Here is a 24,857-nt window from a genome sequence, read left to right on the forward strand (position 1 = left end):
GGGCTGCCGGGTTCTTGTTATGTCAAGGCCCGCCTTGTTGCCTGCCCGACAGGCATTGCCCTCTTCTGCCGGCGCCGGCAAAACTACATAGGCACCGCATATAAAAAGTTCTCATAAGATGGATACAGAGCCTAAATTGAGCCTTTTTTTTTTGCCATAACACCCACTATCACAAGATCATTACACTTGTCTGAGATAAAGTATAGCTCTGTTAAAAAATAAAAAAAAACTTTCACTAAAAGATGCAAACTACATTAAACTATCACTAAAACTTTGAACTATGAGACAGACATAAGCTACGTTAACACCAGCACAGGAAAATGAACACTACACAATACTGTAATCGCACAACAGCAAAAAAATAAACGGAAAATATTTATGAGAAATATTAGCAAGTTTAAATAACACAACGAGAAGTATGGCAAGGTAGTACTGCAGTTTATTTCTCAAACTACATATAACAGCCTAACAAGGAAAAAAGTTACAATGGACAAAAACTAATGAACTTTTATCAATTAAATGAGCTGGAAATGCCATTAGATAAATATTATCCAGGCTATGAACCTTGAAAACTTGCACCCAAAACTTTTATCTTCCCACTGAGAAAATTATGCAGAGATTTTCTCCTGGTTGCATTTAAAAATACTAGAAAAACTAAAACATAAAATAAAATAAAATTGTAATATTTACTATTTGGAGCTATGACAGTAAGTGAATCTCATAAAAGTTAAAAACTCACTTTTTATGCTGGTGGCTGATACGAAGATTTCTGCTTAGGCTGTCAACATCCAAAGCCTTTAACCGATCGCATAGTAAATCCACTTCCCGTTCCTGTCTAGTCCTTAGCGTGTGGCACTTCATCAAGGCATGGTAAACCGTTTCAGATACTGGCAAGTCCCGCTTCCTGTAGAAAGACCTGATAATTACACACATAGTACAGTAATTCAAGTTATAGTGGAAGTCCTGTTATTATTACTACACATAATAAATCAAACTATGGTATAAGTCCTATTAATATTATTATTATTACGAGCAAGAGTTGATGGGAGAAGTACAAGAGGAAGGCCAAGGTTTGGGTGGATGGATGGTGTGAAGAAAGCTCTGGGTGATAGGAGGATAGATGTGAGAGAGGCAAGAGAGCGTGCTAGAAATAGGAATGAATGGCGAGCGATTGTGACGCAGTTCCGGTAGGCCCTGCTGCTTCCTCCAGTGCCTTAGATGACCGCGGAGGTAGCAGCAGTAGGGGAGTCAGCATTAGGAAGCTTCATCTGTGGTGGAAATGTGGGAGGTTGGGCTGTGGCACCCTAGCAGTACCAGCTGAACTCAGGTGAGTCCCTGATTAGGCTGAAGGAACATAGAGTAGAGGTCCCCTTTTTTTTTTGTTTCATTGTTGGTGTCGGCTACCCCCCAAAATTGGGGGAAGTGCCTTGGTATATGGATGGATTACAAGCCAAGCTACAAGCCTAGTTTGAAAAGCAGGATACTATATGCCCTTGAAGGATTACTGTTATTATTAGCTAAGCTACAACCCTAGTTGGAAAAGCAGAATGCTATAAGCCCAGGGGCTCCAACAGGGAAAATAGCCCAGTGAGGAAAGGTAACAAGGAAAAAATAAATATTTTAGAATAACATTAAAATAAATATCTCCTATATAAACTATAAAAACTAACAAAACAAAATTAAGAGAAATTAAATAAATCAGTATGCACGAGTGTACCCTTAGGCAAGAGAACTCTAACCCAAGATAGTGGAAGATCATGGTGCAGAGGCTATGGTCCTACCCAAGACCAGAGAACAATGGTTTGATTTTGGAGTGTCCTTTTCCTAAAAGAACTGCTTACCAAAGCTAAAGAGTCTCTTCTACCCTTACCAAGAGGAAAGTAGCCACTGGACAATTACAGTGCAGTAGTTAACCCCTTGAGTGAAAAAGGGGTTCCTACAAGGAAAAATAGCCCAGTGAAGAAAGGAAACTAGGAAATGAATAAAACTACAAGAGAAACAATAAACAACTAAAATAAAATATTTCAAGAACAGTATCAACATTAGAATAGATCTTTCATATATAACCTATAAAAACTTCAACCAAGCAAGAGGAAGAGAAACAAGATAGAAGTGTGCCTAAGTGTACCCCCAAGTAAGAGAACTCTACCCAAAGACAGTGGAAGATCATGGTATATTGACTATTACACAATATATAAAAATCTTAATATTCTATTTCTTATAAATTATAGAAATATCAAGAATAACGTAAGTCTAAAGTAGGTTGAATCCCCTAGCTTTTATAGGAAAGGTACACATTAAGATTCGAAAGCATTCATGATAAAAAAATGATGCTGTACTTTCACCAGCTTACAAAATTTGGTAAGATATATGTTGTTAAAAAATTATGCTAACCCATTAGAGAGTAGAGGTCCCCTTTTTGTTTTGTTTCATTGTTGGTGTCGGCTACCCCCCAAAATTGGGGGAAGTGCCTTGGTATATGGATGGATGGATTATTCACATAATTGTCAAACAACCTTCGGTCCCTCTTGAAGAGAAAATATGTACCCAATATAAAAATTAACTGGAAAAACAATAACTTGCACGTATCAGTAAAATTCAGCCTCTAGCAGTTACAGTATTTGACTCGATATCCCTGTAACTTGAACCGTAAACTGTGAAAAATATTGGTGTTTGGAAGCAGGAACTTCATAACAAGTAAGGGTTTGTATAACAAAAAATTGTTTTGAAAGAATTACACATTCCATTACCATTCCTCATTACAATTAGGGAAAATTTTTGTTTATGTTGAAAGGATTTGGCTGCTAAAACACCTCAGAACTGGAGACCAGATTAGCAGGACCCATATACAAGTACATCATAATCTGTTTCTCATAGACAAGGAGATGAGTTTATAAGACAGACACACTGGTAAGTAAAAGCAATCCTTTAAAAACTTTATAATTCATATACAGTGCCCCTTATGCTTTGGACCTATCAGAGAATGTCCTGGGTTGGGAGAGTCTAATATTGCTATAGAATATCACTTGGAATGATAAATGTAGCAGATGACAGCACTCATCCTTTATCTATCTACAATGGCACTTCCCCCCGCCCCCACAAAAAAAAAAAAAAAAAAAAATTGTATTTTTCTTCTCATCATTCCTCTCCCATGCTTTCCACCACAAATAAAGCTTCTTATTTAAAGTAAAAGATAAGGTGATGAGGATTCCCTAAAATATAAATCACTCGCAACATGCAGATCTTCTCCCAGACCTAAACTGCAACTGCATACCATAAAAAAGGGGATGCAGGCCATGGGGGAGAAAAAATCTCTCCATGGATACCTGGTTCTCTGTGAGGGTAATTGAAACAATAGGAATTATCACATGTGGTAGAATAGTAATTACAGTATAGTACATACATATACCAAGGCACTTCCCCCAATTTTTGGGGGGAGCCAACATCAACAAATGAAACAAAACAAAAACGGGGAACTCTACTCTCTACGTTCCTCCCAGCCTAACAAGGGACTCAACCGAGTTCAGCTGGTACGGCTAGGGTGCCACAGCCCACCCTCCCACATTATCCACCACAGATGAAGCTTCATAATGCTGAATCCCCTACTGCTGCTACCTCCGCGGTCATCTAAGGCATCGGAGGAAGCAGCAGGGCCTACCGGAACTGCGTCACAGTATAGTAACATGTGAAAAAAAGATGATAGATGACCGAGTGCGATTGGTCAGCTAAGAGGGCAGACACAGACACCTTCAGAGCACTGCATGATTTACAAGTTTTTTATGAAAGCTAACCTTGGAAAACTTATCTAAAATACTGTATACAGTACCTCAAAATCACAAATTTCTTTAAGAATTGTTCCATCATTTAAAGTAAGAATTAAATTACCATTATCTCTACTACAGTACATAGTTAAATCTCTTGACTTACCAGGATAACCAGTTTTTTTTTTTTTTTTAACAGAAAATAAAAAAATGAAGGTTAAATAAAAGAAATTGACATCCATGAGGGAAGAAACATAAAGGAATGGACAAGATGTGCTTCACCTTTATAAGTTAGATTTAACTTTATTATAAGTCTAACTATATCTATGCTAGAATATACCCTAAATGAAAAATTAATACTTCACTACACTTAAAAACATCCAACCAAGTACGTATTAATTTTAGGAAGGCACTAACTTTGGCTATCAACATAAAAAAAACTGTTTGATATAACTAGTTCTATCCATACATTCTATCTACATTTATTAACCCTTTTACCCCCAGGCTATTTGGAAATTTCCAACCCTTAACCCCCAGGGGGTTATTTTTTCCCTAGCACATTTTGCAGTATATTTTTTTTAAATTGCTCTAACAGCCTTAATTTTTTTCATAGAGAGGTCAGGTTGGTCTCATTCTCTTGGAAAATGCCTGAATTTTCTCAAAAAAAATTATAAAAAATATGAAAAAAAAAATTTTTATAGCATTTTTTTGCAAGGACGTACCGGTACGTCCATGGTGGTAAAGGGATGGCTTTTGTGAAACGTACCAGTACGTCCTTTGGGGGTAAAAGGGTTAAAAGTATGAAACCTTTAATAAAACACCATACAGTACTTACTTTTTGTTCTTCATGGCATTAGTATATGTAATCCAATCCAAATGTAATCTTGTATTGACCTCTTCCAACTGACTCTGGAGGTACTGGTATTTTGACCTAATACCTTCCAGAGTTTTTTGACTGTGGGGATCCAGTTGCCTTGCCTGAAGAGATGACAAAAGCCTGAAAAAGAGTAAATATTATCAATAAATCGGTTTATCTTATTACAATACATACATACATATGCCAAGGCATTTCCCCCAATTTTGGGGAGTACCCAACATCAAAGAAATGAAACAAAAAAGGGGACCTCTACTCTCTACGTTCCTCCCAGCCTGACAAGGGACTCAATCGAGTTTGGCTGGTACTGCTAGGGTGCCACAGCCCACCCTCCCCCATTATCCACCACGGATGAAGCTTCATAACGCTAAATCCCCTACTGCTGCTACCTCCGCGGTCTTATTACAATACAGAGTCAATATTCTGCACTCTTACAATGCTGACTCAATAGTTTTGTTCTTGATAAATTTCTCAGAATTTTTTTCATAAACAACATTTTTTTTCTATATAAGGCACTGTACTGCATTTAACAATTGTATAAAAAGAAAAAGAAGATTTGACTAGTTTCCCAACATGATTTTTTCAAAGATTGCATAACTATTGTTGGATTAAAATCGACTCATCACATAATAAATGTTTAAGATTTAGTGTTGTTCCATATTCTCTGAATTCCGGAATTAAGTGCCCCGTTTAGAGGGACATCTTTAGAAATACTCTGGGATTACACTGGAAACTAGAGGGGAACTCAGTAGAGCGCAGACCACCACGGCAGCTTATGTTTCGACCTTGACCTTGATATGTATTAACTGGTGTGGATTTTCATTCACACAAATATGAACCAAGTTTGAAATCTCCTGACAACGATGTCCAAACTTATGGGTGATTACGTGAATTGGACATTTTGCTTGATCGTGACCTTGACCTTCCAAAATTTAATCATTACCAGATTTTTACATAACAGTTAATCCCTGCAAGTTTCATCACTCTACAATTGAAATTATGGCTAAGAAGCTGTTCATAAACTAAGACAAACACAAACGGGGGCAAAAACATAACTTCCTTCCAACTTTGATGGCGGAGGTAATAACATTAAACTTCTCCATTGTTACCATGCCTATCCTACACCTTAATAACCTCACATTCCAGCTGAGCTTTGGTAAAAAGAGCAATCCTGCATCAAATACTGTAAACTCGTCCGCGCAGCAAGGGGTTTGTTAATAACAAAATTACTTATGTTCATTAACAAGGTGTCTTTGATATGTACTTTATCAGATTCTACTTTTGGAGACACTAAAGATAATCCTTAACTAAGGCAAATATATTAAACCATAAATACCAATAAGGACAGATATATCCAAAATGATTATTGAACAGAAGCAGCCGAGAAAATTTTTCTCAGTGACTAAACAATAATGTAGTATGACAGCTGCAATGACTAGAACTGAACATAGCGTCTGGCGAAAGACATTGCAGGGAGGCCAGATATCTTAAGGAAAGAATGGTATTTTAGTTTCCCATAAAGGTAGTGATTTTAATCACAAACTCTATCAATTCATCAATGGAGTTTATACTCTAAATCTCAACAATCTTGAGAAAAAGTGTAGAAACAATTGGGTCTGCACCCTGATGTAACAAGAACTGGATGATGCACAAAAACAATTGGTTCCTAGACCCACAAACCCTTGAAATAGATCCCAACAGAAGCTGAAACTTAGGTGGCCTCATGTGGAATTTGCAAGGGAGTGACCGCAGTTGAGCTCAAAGCAATGTCTCACTACTTGGAACATAAATTTTTAAATACTGGTCTGGTTGGAGTTTTGGAAATCATGCCATTGATATAATGCATTCAAGGCTTTTTTGTGTTACTAAAATTACTTGGCAAGAACAGGAACTGAATTAATTGCTGTATGAAGGATTGAGTTGCAGGATAAATGCAATTATAAGATGTAGCTGATTAAAGGATAAAAAAAATATACAAAAATAGAAAACAAACAGATACAATTAGCATGAAGTCCATGAATAAGATTCTCCCATTACAATAAAAAATGACTGACATCAGTATCAACAGAAAGTAAGTCTCTAGTAGATCCTATTTAACAAAAAAAAATTATGGATACTTTAGAAAGGGGATTTAAACTCTGCCTGTCACCTACGCACATTACAAATCTTTCTCAGTTCTTAAACAAACTACCATGGAACATTTACATTATTCAACTAAAGTGCAACTAAACCTTGAGTTATTATAAATACTTTACCTAGGATTTTTGCTTTTGGTGAGCTGAGCCTCAGCTTCTTCTCTGAGCTTGAAGCCTTGGAGGACTTCATAATGAAGCTGAGTAATCTCATTGGACAGCTCAGAGGTTGTTGATGCCATCTGTTTAATCCAGGAGCTTTCTTCCATGAGTGAACTTCTGATATCTCCCATTTCCTCTTTTGATCCAATCTATCAAAATAAAATAAAATTTAATTTCATTCGTACTTATTAAAAATCATAATTTAAATTTTTTTTATTTTTCCTAACCCTTTTACCCCCAAAGGACGTACTGGTACGTTTCACAAAACTCATCCCTTTACCCCCATGGACGTACCGGTACGTCCTTGCAAAAAAATGCTATAAGAAATTTTTTTTCATATTTTTGATAATTTTTTGAGAAAATTCAGGTATTTTCCAAGAGAATGAGACCAACCTGACCTCTCTATGACAAAAAATAAGGCTGTTAGAGCAATTTTAGAAAAAAATATACTGCAAAATGTGCTGGGAAAAAAATAACCCCTTGGGGGTTAAGGGTTGGAAATTTCCAAAGAGCCTGGGAGTAAAAGGGTTAAGTATACAAATCTGAGTCCTTTAAAGCGGGGTTCACACGGTCAAACGGTTCGCCGAACTAGGTTGTTGCACGTGCTTGTCAAACAGTTCGAAAAGGTGGAGTCAGCCACAAATGCATAAGGTTTGTGGACAATCAAGCCCCGCCCACTAAAGTCAGGCGAGAGCAGACTTTCTTCGAACCGTCCGACAACCAAATACCCCGTTCACACGTTCGAACATCACTCCAAACACTTGTCTGTCGAACCGCGTTTGGCTGTGTAAACCCGCCTTAAGAGGAGCATAACTTCAGCGAAGCTGAAACAGATATTGAAACTTTTAAAGATGTAGTTATTAATAGCTGGAGGGTAGAACTGAGGATAAGGTTACCCTGAAACCTGTGGGTAATCTCCTGTAGGTAGAGTATGAGTAATCCTGGACCCTGCTTGTAAAGAAAAAATGGAGAAGGACTTTAATTTAGAATTGTATACGGCTAAATTCGGCGTCTTTGACACAACTCTTGATCAAAGGTGAAAAAGGCCTTCCTCCATTTGAGAATGACTCGTAATATCACAAATGTTATGCGGTACTGTATGCCTATTCGTAATACTTAGACCGCGTAGGCTTGTGGGTAGTCATGATGTCATATTCTATCTGATGTCCAGTCAATGGTTCTAGCATTATTGTTCGAGAGACTTGAAGACTTGAGAGAAATTCCAAAAGAGGGTCGACTTCATGGAGAGGTAAGAACTTTTGGAGCTACTTCTGAGCATAACCTAATCTTCCAGAGAGGAAGGATCGGAGCTCTTCAGTCTCTAATCTGCTTTAAGACTGCAGGACAACATCTTACCCCAGTGACTGAGAGGAGCTCCCTCGGCAGAGGAACATACGGAGAACTGAAATCCATCGTAAAGAGGCTCCGACCGGAGAGGAATTCCAACTACGATGCCACAAATAGAAGATGGTAGTTCTACTGGTATTCATAAGAGGACCATCAGCAAATCTGAATACCCCTGGTGTTTGTCACTTGGGAGCCGCCAGGGGATCTTGAGGATGATATCGTAAACACACACTTACGTAATTGGTCAACCCGGTAAAAGATCGGGAATGCTATGAGATCCAAAAGTAATTGGTGTGTTGGAAGTTGTCCAAAACACTGCAGTTGTCTACTGGAACATGTTCTGGAACTGGAGAGTAATACACTGGAAGTTCTGGATCAATCAGTAGGCAAATAGTTCCTTCCATGGTGATTCACGGAGTAAGAAGCCTTTTTGGCACTCACAAATGTGGGGAGCCCCATTGGTCCTACTCTGGGCTCCTGGTACTTAAGCATGCCTGCTAGAACATTTCTTTTGTTGCTATGAATGGACTTTACCAACAGCTCCATCATATTGTTGGCTACCCAGGTGCATACCTGCTTGCCTAATTGCAAAGGGTCAGTGAAACAGAACCCCTTTGTTTGTAGACTCGAGCCCCAATGGTGGAGTTATCGTTTTTTCATGTAACCAGGTGTTCCATCAAACCCTGTAGGGAAGTTTGCAATGCTAATAGAATTGCTTTGATTTCCAGGAAGTTGATATGCTTCTGTGGGTCACTTTACTGAGGTGTGAACAGTATGATCACTGAAGGTGGAATTCTACAGAATACTGCAGGTTGATGATGAAACACTTATGGGGAGAGAGACTACAACAGCAAGACTAGGCAGCCCGTCTACAGCACCTTTCCGGGATCGGACGACACTGAAGGATAGAGAGGAGGAGCCCTTCCCCTTCACAGTCAGCAGCAGCAGAACTCTTCCTCCAACGGAACACCCGGAATGTCTAGGGAAAACCAACTTGACAGATAGAATAACAATAGACATGGGACAGGCAGGAACAAGTATGTTGGATAAAAGCAACTAAAAACTGTCTCATAATTACATTTATCAGGAAACACTGCATATCAACCTCTCTTGAACACAACAATCTGCCTGATTAAGAGACAGCAGAGCAGTACTTGTGTACTGAACTCCCGGCAAAGTCAAAAGTGACTGTTACTCTACCTGGCTAGTAAGAGGGGCTACCCTCCACCTACCAGTTACTAATAATTACTGTACCTAGTTAACCCTTTTACCCCCAAAGGACGTACTGGTACGTTTCACAAAACCCATCCCTTTACCCCCATGGACGTACCGGTACGTCCTTGCAAAAAAATGCTATAAAATTTTTTTTTCTTCATATTTTTGGTAATTTTTTTGAAAAAAATACAGGCATTTTCAAAGAGAATGAGACCAACCTGTGCTCTCTATGACAAAAATTAAGGCTGTTAGAGCAATTTGAAAAATATATACTGCAAAATGTGCTGGGAAAAAAATAACCCCTTGGGGGTTAAGGGTTGGAAATTTCCAAAGAGCCTGGGGGTAAAAGGGTTAAAAGATTAGTTTTATCTTTACTGAGGTCATACTCGTATTGAAGGATGACGGTTTGTTCTCAAGAAGAAACAATTATTAATTCAAGACCAAGTCTGATATCTGACTTTACAAAATAAAGGTCTCAAGCACATCATCTTTCTTGAGAGTTGAAAGAATTTTCAAGTTTACTTAATGCTCTATGCTTAAGAATCACAAGTATCATATAATCTAATCTACAGTTAATGTCGTAGAAAATATTTGTAAGTAAACAACAGTGTCAAATACTAGACTTTGTCAAATTATGGCATAAAAATTAGTTTAATACATGTAAGTAATGAGGACTGTTTTTTCCAATATTTCAAGATAGTTTAACAATGGTCACCTAAGATACCTATTAAAAAAAAGTAAAGTTAAGTAAAGTAAAGTGAAAGAAGTATGAATCTTAGTTTGGACAAGGACAGAGGAAATGTTTGCATAATAAAAATGAAAAAATATGTTCAGCTGGGGTCAAAGTGACACTAAAATGAAAAAATAATTTATTAACCGCATGCAAACTAATGTTTTGTTAACCTCAACAAAGATAATACTTTATAAATTTGATTTCGACTACAGTCTTGAAATACAATACTGAAAACAGAAGGATGACTCACCTCACAGTTGCTTTCTGTATTATTGTGATTTTCAATCTCTTCCTCAAACTGCGACATGATCGCAGATATCACATTCATTATTACTCTGTCACCAGTTTCCTTCTCTTTACTGGGAGCAGGAGTCACAGTCGTTAGAGGACTGGCCGATTTACTCCCTGGCTGACTTTCTCCTACTTTAGGTAGTGGACTGGAGGGCGCAGGTGATGGTGTTTGTGACTTCAAAGGTGTTGCAATCAAGGGGCCCATCCCAATCGGTTTGACATCACCGCTCGCTCCTGCGGACACCTTCAATGCATCTTTGTTATCGGAAGCCTTGGGAGCTAACAGTCCCACTTGGGTACTAGTTGCGCTACTGAACTGCACTGGAGATGAGCTCCCCAAAGTCATTCCACCTCCCAGCCCTGCTGTCATGGGGGCCTTTGTGGTGAACTTTGGCAAAAGAGGACTCTTGTTCTGTGTTGACGTTCCAAACAGTGAGCTTCCAAACATGGATGGAGCGGAAGTACCAACATCACTTGGAGGCAAAGGCTTGGGGGGTTCAACAGTGCTTTCACCAAGAGGCATAGAAGGGATTGTGCTGGAAATAAATGAGAATTAATTAGCTAAAGTTTGAATTCACAATCCATGGAATTAGATTTACTACCATAGAGGGGTAACACTGGGTACTGTGTTTGAACTACTAGGCAAAGATGAACAGAATGTTCCCTTTAAAACTATCTATAGTAAAATAATTAATAAGATAAATGCAATATATTTTCCTTCAATACATACTAAAAATTTATATTTAATAAACCTCCCAAAGGAAATATTTAAAAGCTAAATATTTACTAAAAAGATGAATTTGATTAAGTATTATAACATGTAATATGGTAGAAAATATACAACTTAACTATCCTTTGATGTATCTAGCCAATGAATCCCCTGAGGCCCTTTGTGTCAATAGGCATAGGAGATGATGATGATGAATAAAATGTAGATGGGAATAGCATAATTCGTAGGCAAGGTAATATCCGTAACTATACATACATACTGTACCTGGAAAAAGCACTTTTCGTTGTGGATGGTATGGTGATAGCGGGCTTTGAAAACGAAAAAGGCGTCCCTGAACTCTTATACTGCTCAGCTGAGCGATGTCCCATTTTAGGTAGAGCTTCTGCAGGTGAGACTAAGCTTTCGACTCCCGCACGACTGTTCACCACGTGGAAGATGTTGAGTTCGCCACCCGTAGACAAGCTGTATATCACAGGACCAGGGCCAGAGGTTGTCCCATCTGCAAAATTGGAATATCCGTCTGTCAATAAATTGGCATCAAACTTGAAACTCAAAAAATTTACAAAGTTGAATTGAATTGAATATAGGATTTAGGCATTAAGCCAAGCACTGGGGCATCAAAGGCCATTCAGCGCTATATAACGAAAATCATTCTATCATATCTGTACACTCACACCATTTAGTATCATTTTAACCTTTAATACAAATCGTAACACTTTCATACAATAAAATCTAGATGTGAAATAAATAGGGATTAAAAGGGTAAAATAAATAAATAAATTAATAAAATCAATTATAGCTCGTAATATAACCCAATACTTTGTATAAATTTTCTCAAGTTCAATTTACAATGTTGAGAATTTGAGTACATATTAAAAAAACAAGTAATTATGAGACGTGCTATCTTTTTATTCTAATCTCTTTAGTATTGGACTATTTCAACACAAATGTTATCTTATGGGATAACAAGGAATCATTTATGACAATCAATTAAAATAATAATTCCTTATAACCAACAGACCAGTTTTTACAAGTTTTCTGTAATGGAAGTACTGAAAGAATATGCAAAACACTAAACCACTGTATTTCTAACCAACATGAAAATATCAACTCAACAGAAGGCAAATGAATAGCCAAAGTAATATATTTAAAGTGCCAGGAAAATTTCTAAAAAATTATTTGAACAACTAAAATCACTCAAAGTCCACTGTTCATGTCTTATAACATGTAACTATTGTAAAGTACGTTTATATTAGTCATATTATCATGCTTTAAAGGGAATTAATTACTATTTGAATACAACAGAGTAAACATGCTTAGTCTGATATACAAAAGTACTGCTCTTCAATACCATTAGTTACTCAATGAACTGGCCAGTCACTGAACTAAAAGCAACGCAAAATCACCTTTGTGTGAGAAGGTCTTCTGTGAAGTGAAGTCAATAGCCATACCCATCGGATAGGTTGATTCTGTAATATTGATGCAATGCATATCGGCTTTTCTACCTTCATCTAGCTCTAACTCACACCATCCTGTTGTCAAACCCGGTATGTTGGCTACAACACCCAACTGAGGAGCTCTTGAGGATGCTAAACACAGAATACTCCTGGAAATAAGAAAAAAAATCCAATTATGATCATACAATATGTAAAACTTGGCATTCAAAAGAAAATATTACAGCTACATTATACAGTATACTGAAGAGTGATGTTTCTTGTGCATAAATTACCTCCCAACAGGTGCTATTAAACTTGATATATCAGAGGAATAAGATCCAAGAAAGTAGACTGAGGTGGTATGGTCATGTCATGAGAGGAGAGATGAACAGTGTATTGGGAGGAGAGTGATGGAAATGGAGGTACAGGGAACGAGAAGGAGAGGGAGACCAAAGCGCAGTTGGGTGGAGTGTATCAAGGATGACCTTCGATCAAAGGGATTAACCGGTGATGAGGTGTGGGACAGAGGTAGATGGAGAATGCTGGCCAGAAACATTAATCCCATAAAAGTGGGAAAAGATGCAAAGAAGAAGAAGATGAGGAATACCTATGGTATATAAAAAAAAATGGTACCGCACTCAAACAGCACGAAACTTCTTTCTAACCAGTTGATGGGCTGCAGCACATGCGACCGTGTCCCATGTAAGTTGTGGCAATTGCAAATGAATAACAAAAATTGTAACCAAAGCATTACATAGCAATCAAAAAGGTCTAAAAATCATTGTCAAAACTGCAACACCTACTTCCTCTTTACAAGAATCTCATGTAATAAACATAGTTCAAAACTACTTTTACAGTAGTGATATTTCTACAAATCACTGATCTGTCCTGCACTCAATCCCCCTGAGCTTTTATTAAAGGACTTTATCTATCACCTTTATATGTGTCTTTATCCTGCTACTTCCATATACTCTGCTTTATTGATTACATTTTCCATATCCTTTCTCAATCTTTGAGTTCTCAATTATTCTTTTTTTTTTATCCTTACCTCTGGATCACATGAATTCTCTACCTAGTTCATCTTTGTAATAAGATCTTCTAATTGGACTCCCACCATGAATCTTTATCATTCATATGTGATAAACCTAGTCAAATGACCTTAATTTTCCTTTGCAGTATGCTATGTTTTATGTCTTGTCCTTACAGCTACTATCTTTCTTACTGCTAAGACAGTCCATAGTGTCTTGAAGGAGACAGAAATACTCAACATTCTCTAAGACTAATCCATCTACCATGACAAGGTTCTTAAGTACATTTTCTTCACCATTTACCCTCACTATATATTCTCCATCTATCCATATACCAAGGCACTTCCCCCAATTTTGGGGGGTAGCCGACATTAACAAGAAACAAAACAAAAAAGGGGACCTCTATTCTCTACGTTCCTCCAGCCTAACCAGGGACTCAGCCGAGTTCAGCTGGTACTGCTAGGGTGCCACAGCCCAACCTCCCACATTTTCCACCACAGATGAAGCTTCATACTGCTGAGTCCCCTACTGCTGCTACCTCCGCGGTCATCTAAGTCACCGGAGGAAGCAGCAGGGCCTACCGGAACTGCGTCACAATCGCTCGCCATTCATTCCTATTTCTAGCACGCTCTCTTGCCTCTCTCACATCTATCCTCCTATCACCCAGAGCTTTCTTCACACCATCCATCCACCCAAACCTTGGCCTTCCTATATATTCTGAGTAACAAAATCTCTAACAATGTAGATTTGTAACTCAGAGCACTTACTGTAACCTGAACTAAAACATTTGATACAGTATAGAGTTCAATAAGAAACTTTCCCCATAATAATCATAGTTAATTTCCTAACTATACTTTTCCATTTGCTGCCTTTTAGCTTTGCTTGTCTTATGTTGATTTCAGTTCTCTCCTCAGCATTGAATTCTTCTACCTTTTAATAATTTCTGCAGTCCTTTGTAGTCTAGTCCATTGTTACAGTGAATGGCAAAGGGGTTCAGTGTTGAACCTTGGTGGAGACCAACATTTATGATATAAAACTTCCCTGATACACCTACAACTTTAGTCACTATATTTATTGAGTTACAGATGGGTAATCTTACTAACTTATGGTACAGTATTTAGGTCATGGTACAGTAATTAACAATAAACACAATGTGTCAAAAAGCTTTTTCAAGATCAGTATATATAGTGTATAATATCTTCTTTACTTCATACTTTTTTGCTTTATTAACTTACTTGAAGTGACGATTGTTCTACAACTCTGGTATCTGTTGAATCACAATGAGACTTGCTAAACTATAAATTACTAAAAGAAACATACCACTCATGCAATAATAACTGGTAGAAGGTAGATGGTCTTGTCCCCTCATTTTGATTGCAGATATAATCATAGCTGATAAACTTAGGTTCTTGCGCTTTGGGGGCATTCACATACATCAATACTGAAAAAAAAATCAATAATGATTTCCTGGGAGAAAGAAACACCAATAAGTTCCTCTTAAGGATATAAATCATTAGAAATATGAACTTTAGATTTCAAAATAAAATGACAAATTTTAAAGTAATTTGTATTTCCCCGAGTCCTTTCTGATATTTTATCTGGTTTACCAATTGCTCAATAGTCTGTTGACAATATGAGGCTCAGGATACCCTGGCAGCTCCCAAGTGGGACATACCAGGGGTATCCAGATTTGCTGATGGTCCTCTTTTGGGTACCAGTAGAACTACCATCTTCGGTTTGTGGCATCATAAATGGGAGTCTTCTCCATGCGGAGCCTCTTTACGATGGATTTCAGTTCTCTGTATGTTCCTCTGTCGAGGGAGTTTGAAATACTTCAGTACAAGCTGGAATCAATTGTTAAAGTTGAATGACAAGCGGTTATCCAATTGGTGAGGGTGCAAGGCCTGGAGCCCTGGCCCTCTCCAGTCTCCCTTTTGACCTCTGACCCACAACTGAGAGATGGTTGAGGAGGGAAACTGGATCAAGAATTCAGGTTTGTACCAGCCGAACTCTGTTGAGTCCCTTGTCAGGCTGGGAGGAACATAGAGAGAAGAGGTCCCCTTTTTTGTTTCATTTGTTTGATGTAGGCTACCCCCAAAATTGGGGGAAGTGCCTTGGTATATGTATGTATGTGTAACTAAGAAAAATACTAATTGCTTGAATATTTATAATTTGTTCCTATAGATCATACAAACCCCCATTCTTTAATTAGGGAGACTCACTGCTTGGTGGGTTGGCAGTCCCCTGTAACCCAAACTGGAAGGTTTGATTTCTTCCCTGGAAGTGATCAACACTTGATCTATGGAGAAGATACCTTTTCTGCTTTTCCTAAGGATGAGAGACCGATAAGACCTGAGCTGTACATGTATCCGATTACTGTAAAACTGAAGATCCTTTTCCCTAAAAGTGATGTCAGTTGGAAACAAATCCCAAGTAAAGATTGATGGATTGTATGAAATCCACAATCCACAAGTTCATTAAAGGAGGATGGGAGAGATACTCCTTCAAACTTGAAGAATGGAACTCTGAAGTGAAACTTGCCAGTATCTGGTCCGACCACCATGTAACGTTTTGACTGCTTTGTCCCCGCAAGGAGAAACAGAAGAATGAAGAAGAGGAGCCAGTCATACTATCGTCATTCCAAACTTACATCTACATGTTACCAAAGACGAGATGCATCCTTGTCCTGCTAGGGAGCTGGGCTGGTTACACAACTAATTGAACAGCCACCACAAGTCCAAGCACAAAGGTGTCAAGGGATTTGTGGGTAACTCTTACATGAAAAAGGTCGTGAAGGTGGTCTATTTTTCAGACAGAGGCCTTCAACACTTGGCCCACTGACAAATTTCTCCTGAAAGCTATGGAGGGGCCAAAGACCGTGACTTCTCGAGTTCTTGTCCTAGCTGGGCTCTTGACACTCTTGGCAGTCAAGGTGTATGCTCGACGGATTATCTCACAAAGCCAGAAAGAGACTGTGCTCCTCGGCATCACTTTTTTGGACCTGTAAGTGCTACCAAAACGGAGGCCAGGCTAGGAGAGAAAACACTAATGAATGTCAGGATCTTGTCAGACGCTTGTTTCAAAGGTTCGTAAGGAACCCTCTTCATAAATCTGTGATGTGCCAATGTGGATAGTTTGAGTTCTGTAAAAGGGTAGGATTGCTCAAAGCTTATGTGTATTGATAATTCGCACGAGGAAACATTTAAGCTCTTCAGTCTAAAGACTTACCTCAAGGCTTGGCAATAGCATTTCACTGCTGAAACTTATAAGAGCGTCTTTTGGCAAAGGTAGACGAGAAAACCTGCTATTAGTTGTACAGATATAGTGGCTCTAACCACAGAAGACGGCCCACTTTTCCTTGTGGATTAACCATAAGTGGAGATACCTTTTGCTCGCAGATGCTGGATAGTCTCCGACTGACAAGTGAAAGGGATGTCACTGAGCTGTGGTGCATGCAGATAGGGTTGGCAAAGCAGCTTAGACCATTTGGGGAGTTCTTTTGGTATTTCAATCAAGATTATCATTAGGTCTGGGTACCATTCAGCTTATGGCCATTTGGGAGACGACAAAGGAGTAGTCAGTACCCTGTTGACTACCCTATGCATTGGGCAAAGTGGCAGAAAAGCATTTATGTTCAGGTTGTCCAATGGATGTTGAAATGCATCCTCTAGTGCTGCTAACTCATGAGCAGAAGACTGGCAACTTCTTGTTGAGCATTGTAGCAAACGTCTTTCATTAGGGAAACCTACAGTCAAAAGGCTCTTTGTCACTACAGAGCAATTATATTCCTCTTGATGAGATGAAAGCTTTACTGCATTGTCTAGTGCCCAACAGTGCCTCCTTTGTCAACTTACAGAGGTGTTGAGGAACAGTAACCGCTTACCTGTTGATGTATGCCAGTATGGTAACGTTCTTGCTCATCAAAGCAACCGAGTGGCCCATCCCACGCTCTTAGAATGCTACCAGCACCAGCATCCTGCTGCAACTGATTCCTCAGGTGTACTCCCCACCTTTCCTTTGATGCATCCATAAATAGCAGCATTTCTGGAGGCGGACATTTCAAAGGAATACCCTTGGTGAGGTTCTCGTCCTTTAACCACTAAACCCCGTCGTCTCGTACTTCCTGACCTACCAGAACAAGATGTTGAGAAGGACTGCTGCCCGCTGACCATTGTCTTGTCAGTCACCACTGAGAGGACCACTGATGTAGATGCCCCATGTGGCACAAGCTTCTCTTTGAGATGAGAAGTGTCCAAGTAGCTCTTGTCACCGCCAAGCCAGTAGTTGTTGCTGGAACAAGAAACGATGTACTACTCTCCTGAGTCTGCAAATACGGTTATCCAATGAGAAACCTCTCACTATTGTTGTCAATAAGCATTCCCAGGTTCTCCAACCTCTGTTTGAGCATAAGACTGGATTTCTCTAGGTTTACCATGATACCCTTGTCTTCATACCTCAACACCTTCTCGAGGGAATGGTTTTGGTACAGTGCTGTTCCTCCTACGAATCCATGCAGAGGAATCAGACTGAGACTTTGGCTACTTCTTCGTCAGCAGGCGTCACGCGCAAAGATTCAGTTGTTGTCTCAGAACTCTGCAACAAGTGAAGGGGAAGCAGCAGTAGCTGAGTTTGTCCCCTTCATCCCTATCCGCAATGCAGTCTCCAAGTCTGTACGAGAATTGCAAGAAACAATGTTTCTTCCCGTAATTGGAAAACTCTTGGTCCTCAATCCCTCTTACACATGACTGTACACAAGATAAGACACTCCTTAGGGTTGAGTCTGCATCAATGTTTCTTTCCATTACAGGACACCTAACCATATAGTCGCTTGAGTTGTATGTGCCAATGTTTCTTTCTGATAAGGGACAACTTCCGGCACCCACATAAGAAGGGACATTCCTGGAACTCACACAGTCTGTCCTACGGGGACAGAAACAGCAGAAGTTACGCACACGTAACTCCAATCCATCAGACTTCCTATGTCTTCTGCACACTCTTCTTCAGAAATGAAGACTCAACAAAGAAAAATTCAGGGAAGAAGGAAAATCTGAAGATGGTCTTCTTTGGAGTTGTGTAGGCCAATGACAACACTCTCGCGGGGCAGAGGATACAACAGCCAGGTGATACATCCTAAGCACCTAGTAATTTGAGTCTATAACAAGCCTGCTTTATTCAAATTGTTATTAATACACTTTCAATGATTAAAGACCCTCACAATGACCCTTATGTCTATACAGGTATAGTACAATACTGACTTTAATTCGACTTAGCTTATCCCTTGATTTCTCTTCCTTTCGGCTTTATGCACTAATACGGCATAAGTATTTTCCTTATACTATACTCTCCAGTCATAAACTCGCTAAAGAATGATGTTTCTTCATAATTTATTCATACGAGCATGACACTTGATCAATTAAGGTGTCACTGTTTAACCGACGCTTTACAAGCAAACAAGAAACAATGATCCATAGGCAAGGAAAATTTTATTGGTAAAATTTTACTTATGTATTTCAACTTTTCTTTTAACCCTTTTACCCCCAAAGGACGTACTGGTACGTTTCACAAAACTCATCCCTTTACCCCCATGGACGTACCGGTACGTCCTTGCAAAAAACTGCAATTCAATTTTTTTTTTTTTTTTTGCATATTTTTGATAAATTTTTGAGAAACTTCAGGCATTTTCCAAGACCTCTCTATGACGAAAATTAAGGCTGTTAGAGCAATTTAAAAAATATACTGCAAAATGTGCTTGAAAAAAAATAACCCCTGGGGGTTAAGGGTTGGAAAGTTCCAAATAGCCTGGGGGTAAAAGGGTTAATAAATGTGGGGTATTCACTATAATATTCATGCAAATAATTCATTGTATTCCTAAATAAAAAGCTGTAAAACATTAAAACACAAACCTTGTTCTCCTTCTTCAGCCTCGGATCGGTAACCTATAAAAAACTCTGTATTGGAGAACCAAGTTATGCTCTGTACACAGCTCAACTCTTCGATAGGAGGCTTCTTCACCTCACGAACGAGCGTTAAATCAGGCTTGAAAAGAGCTAAAGTTCCGTCAGCAAGCCCCACAGTTAACTGTTTTCCTTTTGGGGACCAACCGAGAGCACTGTGGATTAAAAAATCAATTAAATTGATAAATTAAATTTATATATGCCAGTGAGGAACGTAGAGAGTAGAGGTCCCCTTTTTGTTTTTGTTCCATTTGTTGATGTCGGCTAGCCCCCAGAATTGGGGGAAGTGCCTTGGTATATGGATGTATGTATGCATGTATGTCAGTGATATCTTGTACATAGCTAATACTCTTTATCTTTAGACAAACAAAAATGGAAATAAGAATATGATTTAAGTGTATAATAAGAGTACAAGAGCATAATCAAGAGTATAATAAGAATATAATCAAAAGTATAAGAGTAATATTAGATCAAGAGTACATTTCAAAAACTAAAAAATCATTCAAACCAAAATTATACCAATCGAACTTAGCAAGTCAAAAGCAAAATATCCAGGACTCGTAAAATATTACATAAAATCAGGGTGACTCACGTAGCTCTGATCCCCTTCGACTTGGTTTCGACTTTGTCACTGGTAAGGGTAAGAATAGAAAGATCCTCCGGTGAAGTAGCAATAGCCACACTACTTGGATCCATGGGGTTCCAGGCCACGGCTTGCACCCAACTGCCATTCAGTGATGTGGCTACGAAAGGTAAAAGGCCTTCACACTGCAAAAAAAAGGGACAAATTTGTAGATAATTTGTATTTTTCCAGACGATACAAACCTTTTGCTATTCATTAGGGGTTTCAGTTTCACCGTAAGGATTACCCCTAATAAATAGCATAGGTTTGTATTCCAGTTACGGAACAAATCCAACTTTTACTAAAACGATAAAAGGCAAGAAATTATAACAAAATCAAGTAGCTGAAATTGTGGAGCTTAAGAAGTTCAAACTTGGTGCAAATGCTTAGGGTTGAACAGGTTAACTTTAGTCAAGCTTAAAATTTATAATTACTTTTCTTTTTCAATTAAATCTGTTGTTTATCGCATTTGGTTACACGTAACTATTTTTCTTTGATAGTCTATCTTTTACAATTCATTTTCTTTCCACGTTGAGCTATTTTCCATAATGGAGCGCGTGGACTCATAACATTCTTTTTCAAACTCAGGTTGCTGTTTCGCATGTAATATTGGTATTAGTAGTACAGTGAACCCTCGTTTATCGCGGTAGATAGGCTCCAGACCCGGCCGCGATAGGTGAAAATCCGCGAAGTAGTGACACCATATTTACCTATTTATTTAACATGTATATTCAGACTTTTAAAACCTTCCCTTGTACGTAGTACTGTTAACAAACTACCCTTTAATGTACAGAACACTTAATGCATGTACTAAAGTACCCTAAACTAAAACAGGCACAAATATTAAAGGCGATTTTATATCATGCGTTTCCTAAACACGCCACAAAGCACGATAAAAAATGTCAACCAATGTTTTGTTTACGTTTCTCTGATCATAATGAAGAAACAAACGCATTTACTGTACACATCTGTGTATAGGTTAGTTTTTGCATCGATTATATTGATTATTCAGTACAGTATGTTGATTTTGTTATTACCAATATGTATATATATATATGGGTTATGAAAAAAATCCGCGAAGTGGTGAATCCGCGATGGTAGAACCGCGAAGTAGCGAGGGTTCACTGTAGTAGTAACACTACTGTAAAGAATATCTGTCCTTAACAAGTATCATTTTGTTAACCCTTTTACCCCCAAAGGACGTACTGGTACGTTTCACAAAACCCATCCCTTTACCACCATGGACGTACCCGTACGTCCTTGCAAAAAAATGCTATAAAAATTATTTTTTTTCATATTTTTGATAATTCTTTTTAAAAATTCAGGCATTTTCCAAGAGAATGAGACCAACCTGACCTCTCTATGACAAAAATTAAGGCTGTTAGAGCAATTTAAAAAATATATACTGCAAAATGTGCTGGGAAAAAAATAACCCCCTGGGGGTTAAGGGTTGGATATTTCCAAATAGCCTGGGGGTAAAAGGGTTAATTCACTCAAAATATTTCTATATTATAACAAGTAAACTCCTCAATAATATTATTCCTAAGTCAGGCCACTAAAAGTTTTTCTTCATTCTTTAATAGGCCTAAGCACTTCAAGGTATAATTTGACACTTAAGTTTACATTATACACATCACCTGTCAATGAATGGGACTTCTGACACCAAGTGTGTCTGTATGAAATGGTGATATAAATGAAGCACCAGTATTCTATTAATCATTTTTGAAAATAATATGTTAACCCTTTTACCCCTAGGGTATTTGGAACTGTCCAACCCTTAACCCCCAGGAGTTATTTTTTTTCAAGCACATTTTGCAGTATATTTTTTTCAAATTGCTTTAACAGCCTTAATTTTAGTCATAGAGAGGTCAGGTTGGTCTCATTCTCTTGGAAAATGCCTGAAGTTTCTCAAAATATTATAAAAAATATGCAAAAAAAAAAAAAAAAAATATGTAAATAGCAGGTTTTTGCAAGGACGTACCGGTACGTCCATGGGGGTAAAGGGATGAGTTTTGTGAAACGTACCAGTACGTCCTTTGGGGGTAAAAGGGTCAATAATGTCAGTTTGGTTATCTACATCCTATTAACCTTCTCATTACATAGCTGATAAACATCTCAATATTACACAGTACAGTAAAGAAAATAGGTTCAAAAGACAAAACTTTTAAAAAAAAATGTATTTTGTGCTTGGGCCTTTTAAATAAAAATGAAATAACTTATATAAAAATTTTATTTTCATTAGTAAAATAAATTTTTGAATATACTTACCCGATAATCATGTAGCTGTCAACTCCGTTGCCCGACAGAATTCTATGGAGGGATACGCCAGCTATCACAATACTAGAAGGGGGTGTACTTACCAGCGCCACCTGTGGCCAGGTACTCAAGTACTTCTTGTTGACACCTCCTCAATTATTCCTCGGTCCCACTGGTTCTCTATGGGGAGGAAGGGAGGGTCAATTAAATCATGATTATCGGGTAAGTATATTCAAAAATTTATTTTACTAATGAAAATAACATTTTTCAATATTAAACTTACCCGATAATCATGTAGCTGATTCACACCCAGGGGGGTGGGTGAAAACCAGTGTACAAGATTAAAGGATAGCTAAGTATCCCATATTTCATATAACAGTTATCTCAAATAACAATGAAATAATAAGTACCTGGTAAGGAAGTCGAATTGAACCGTTACTCTGTCTCTTTTTTAAGTTCGTCTTCCTTACTGAGCGCAGCGTTCCTCTTGGAGGCTGAATCAACCCAAAGGTGCTAAAGTATACAGGGCTGCAACCCATACTAAAGGACCTCATCACAACCTTTAACCTCGGCGCTTCTCAAGAAAGAATTGACCACCCGCCAAATCAACAAGGATGTGGAAGGCTTCTTAGCCGACCGAACAACCCATAAAAAGTATTCAAGAGAAAGGTTAAAAAGTTATGGAATTATGGGAATGTAGTGGCTGAGCCCTCGCCTACTACTGCATTCGTTGCTACGAATGGACCCAGGGTGTAGCAGTACTCGTAAAGAGACTGGACATCTTTGAGATAGAATGATGCGAACACTGACTTGCTTCTCCAATAGGTTGCATCCATAACACTCTGCAGAGAACGGTTTTGTTTGAAGGCCACTGAAGTAGCCACAGCTCTCACTTCATGTGTCCTTACCTTCAGCAAAGCAAGGTCTTCTTCCTTCAGATGAGAATTTGCTTCTCTAATCAGAAGCCTGATGTAGAAAGAAACTGAGTTCTTAGACATTGGTAGAGAAGGCTTCTTGATAGCACACCATAAGGCTTCTGATTGTCCTCGTAATGGTTTTGACCTTCTTAGATAGTACTTAAGAGCTCTAACAGGGCAAAGTACTCTCTCTAGTTCGTTCCCCACCATGTTGGACAGGCTTGGGATCTCGAACGACTTAGGGTAAGGACGGGAAGGAAGCTCGTTTTAGCCAAAAAAACCGAGCCGCAAGGAACATGTAGCCGTTTCAGATGTGAAACCTATGTTCCTGCTGAAGGCGTGGATCTCACTTACTCTTTTACCTGTTGCTAAGCACACGAGGAAAAGAGTTTCTAATGTGAGGTCCTTAAAAGAGGCTGATTGGAACGGTTCAAATCCTGATGACATTAGGAACCTTAGGACCACGTCTAGATTCCAGCCTGGAGTGGACAACCGACGTTCCTTTGAGGTCTCAAAAGACCTAAGGAGGTCCTGTAGATCTTTGTTGGAGGAAAGATCCAAGCCTCTGTGGCGGAAAACCGCTGCCAACATACTTCTGTAACCCTTGATCGTAGGAGCTGATAGGGATTTTACGTTCCTTAGATGTAACAGGAAGTCAGCAATCTGGGTTACAGTGGTACTGGTTGAGGAAAACTGCATTGGCCTTGCACCAGCTTCGGAAGACTTCCCATTAAGACTGATAGACTCTGAGAGTGGATGTCGTCCTTGCTCTGGCAATCGTTCTGGCTGCCTCCTTCGAAAAGCCTCTAGTTCTTGAGAGACTTTCGATAGTCTGAAGGCAGTCAGACGAAGAGCGTGGAGGTTTGGGTGTACCTTCTTTACGTGAGGTTGACGCAGAAGGTCTACTCTAGGAGGAAGAGTCCTGGGAACGTCGACCAGCCATTGCAGTACCTCGGTGAACCCTTCTCTCGCGGGTCAGAGGGGAGCAACCAACGTCAACCGTGTCCCTTTGTGAGAGGCGAACTTCTGAAGTACCCTGTTGACAATCTTGAACGGCGGGAATGCATACAGGTTGAGATGGGACCAATCCAGCAGAAAGGCATCCACGCGAACTGCTGCTGGGTCTGGAATCGGAGAACAAAACAAGAGGAGCTTCTTGGTCATCGAGCTAGCGAATAGAACTATGGTTGGCTGACCCCACAGGGCCCAAAGTCTGCTGCAAACATTCTTGTGAAGGGTCCACTCTGTGGGGAAGGCCTGACCCTTACGGCTGAGGCGATCTGCCATGACATTCATATCGCCCTGAATGAGCCTCGTTACCAGCGTGAGCTTTCGATCTTTGACCAAATGAGGAGGTCCCTTGCGAACTTGAACAACTTCCTCGAATGAGTCCCTCTCT

The 24,857-nt window shown here is 39.0% G+C and overlaps 1 protein-coding gene across 2 annotated transcripts in view; it reads right to left on the minus strand.

The window, feature by feature from the left end:
• Window positions 1–24,857, minus strand: part of Nup214 (nuclear pore complex protein Nup214) — a 58,911-nt gene that overhangs the window by 21,129 nt on the left and 12,925 nt on the right. For both annotated transcript variants that reach the window (XM_068352725.1, XM_068352724.1), the window contains exons 4-12: window positions 20,256–20,431; window positions 19,613–19,818; window positions 15,030–15,150; window positions 12,652–12,851; window positions 11,510–11,744; window positions 10,475–11,051; window positions 6,891–7,078; window positions 4,597–4,758; window positions 740–904 (exon numbers count right to left, since the gene is read on the minus strand). In XM_068352725.1, coding sequence (XP_068208826.1) covers window positions 740–904; window positions 4,597–4,758; window positions 6,891–7,078; window positions 10,475–11,051; window positions 11,510–11,744; window positions 12,652–12,851; window positions 15,030–15,150; window positions 19,613–19,818; window positions 20,256–20,431 — 2,030 coding nt within the window. The remainder of the gene's footprint in view (window positions 1–739; window positions 905–4,596; window positions 4,759–6,890; window positions 7,079–10,474; window positions 11,052–11,509; window positions 11,745–12,651; window positions 12,852–15,029; window positions 15,151–19,612; window positions 19,819–20,255; window positions 20,432–24,857) is intronic.

Source organism: Palaemon carinicauda, chromosome 29, assembly GCF_036898095.1.
Source record: "Palaemon carinicauda isolate YSFRI2023 chromosome 29, ASM3689809v2, whole genome shotgun sequence".
Lineage (NCBI taxonomy): Eukaryota > Metazoa > Arthropoda > Malacostraca > Decapoda > Palaemonidae > Palaemon > Palaemon carinicauda.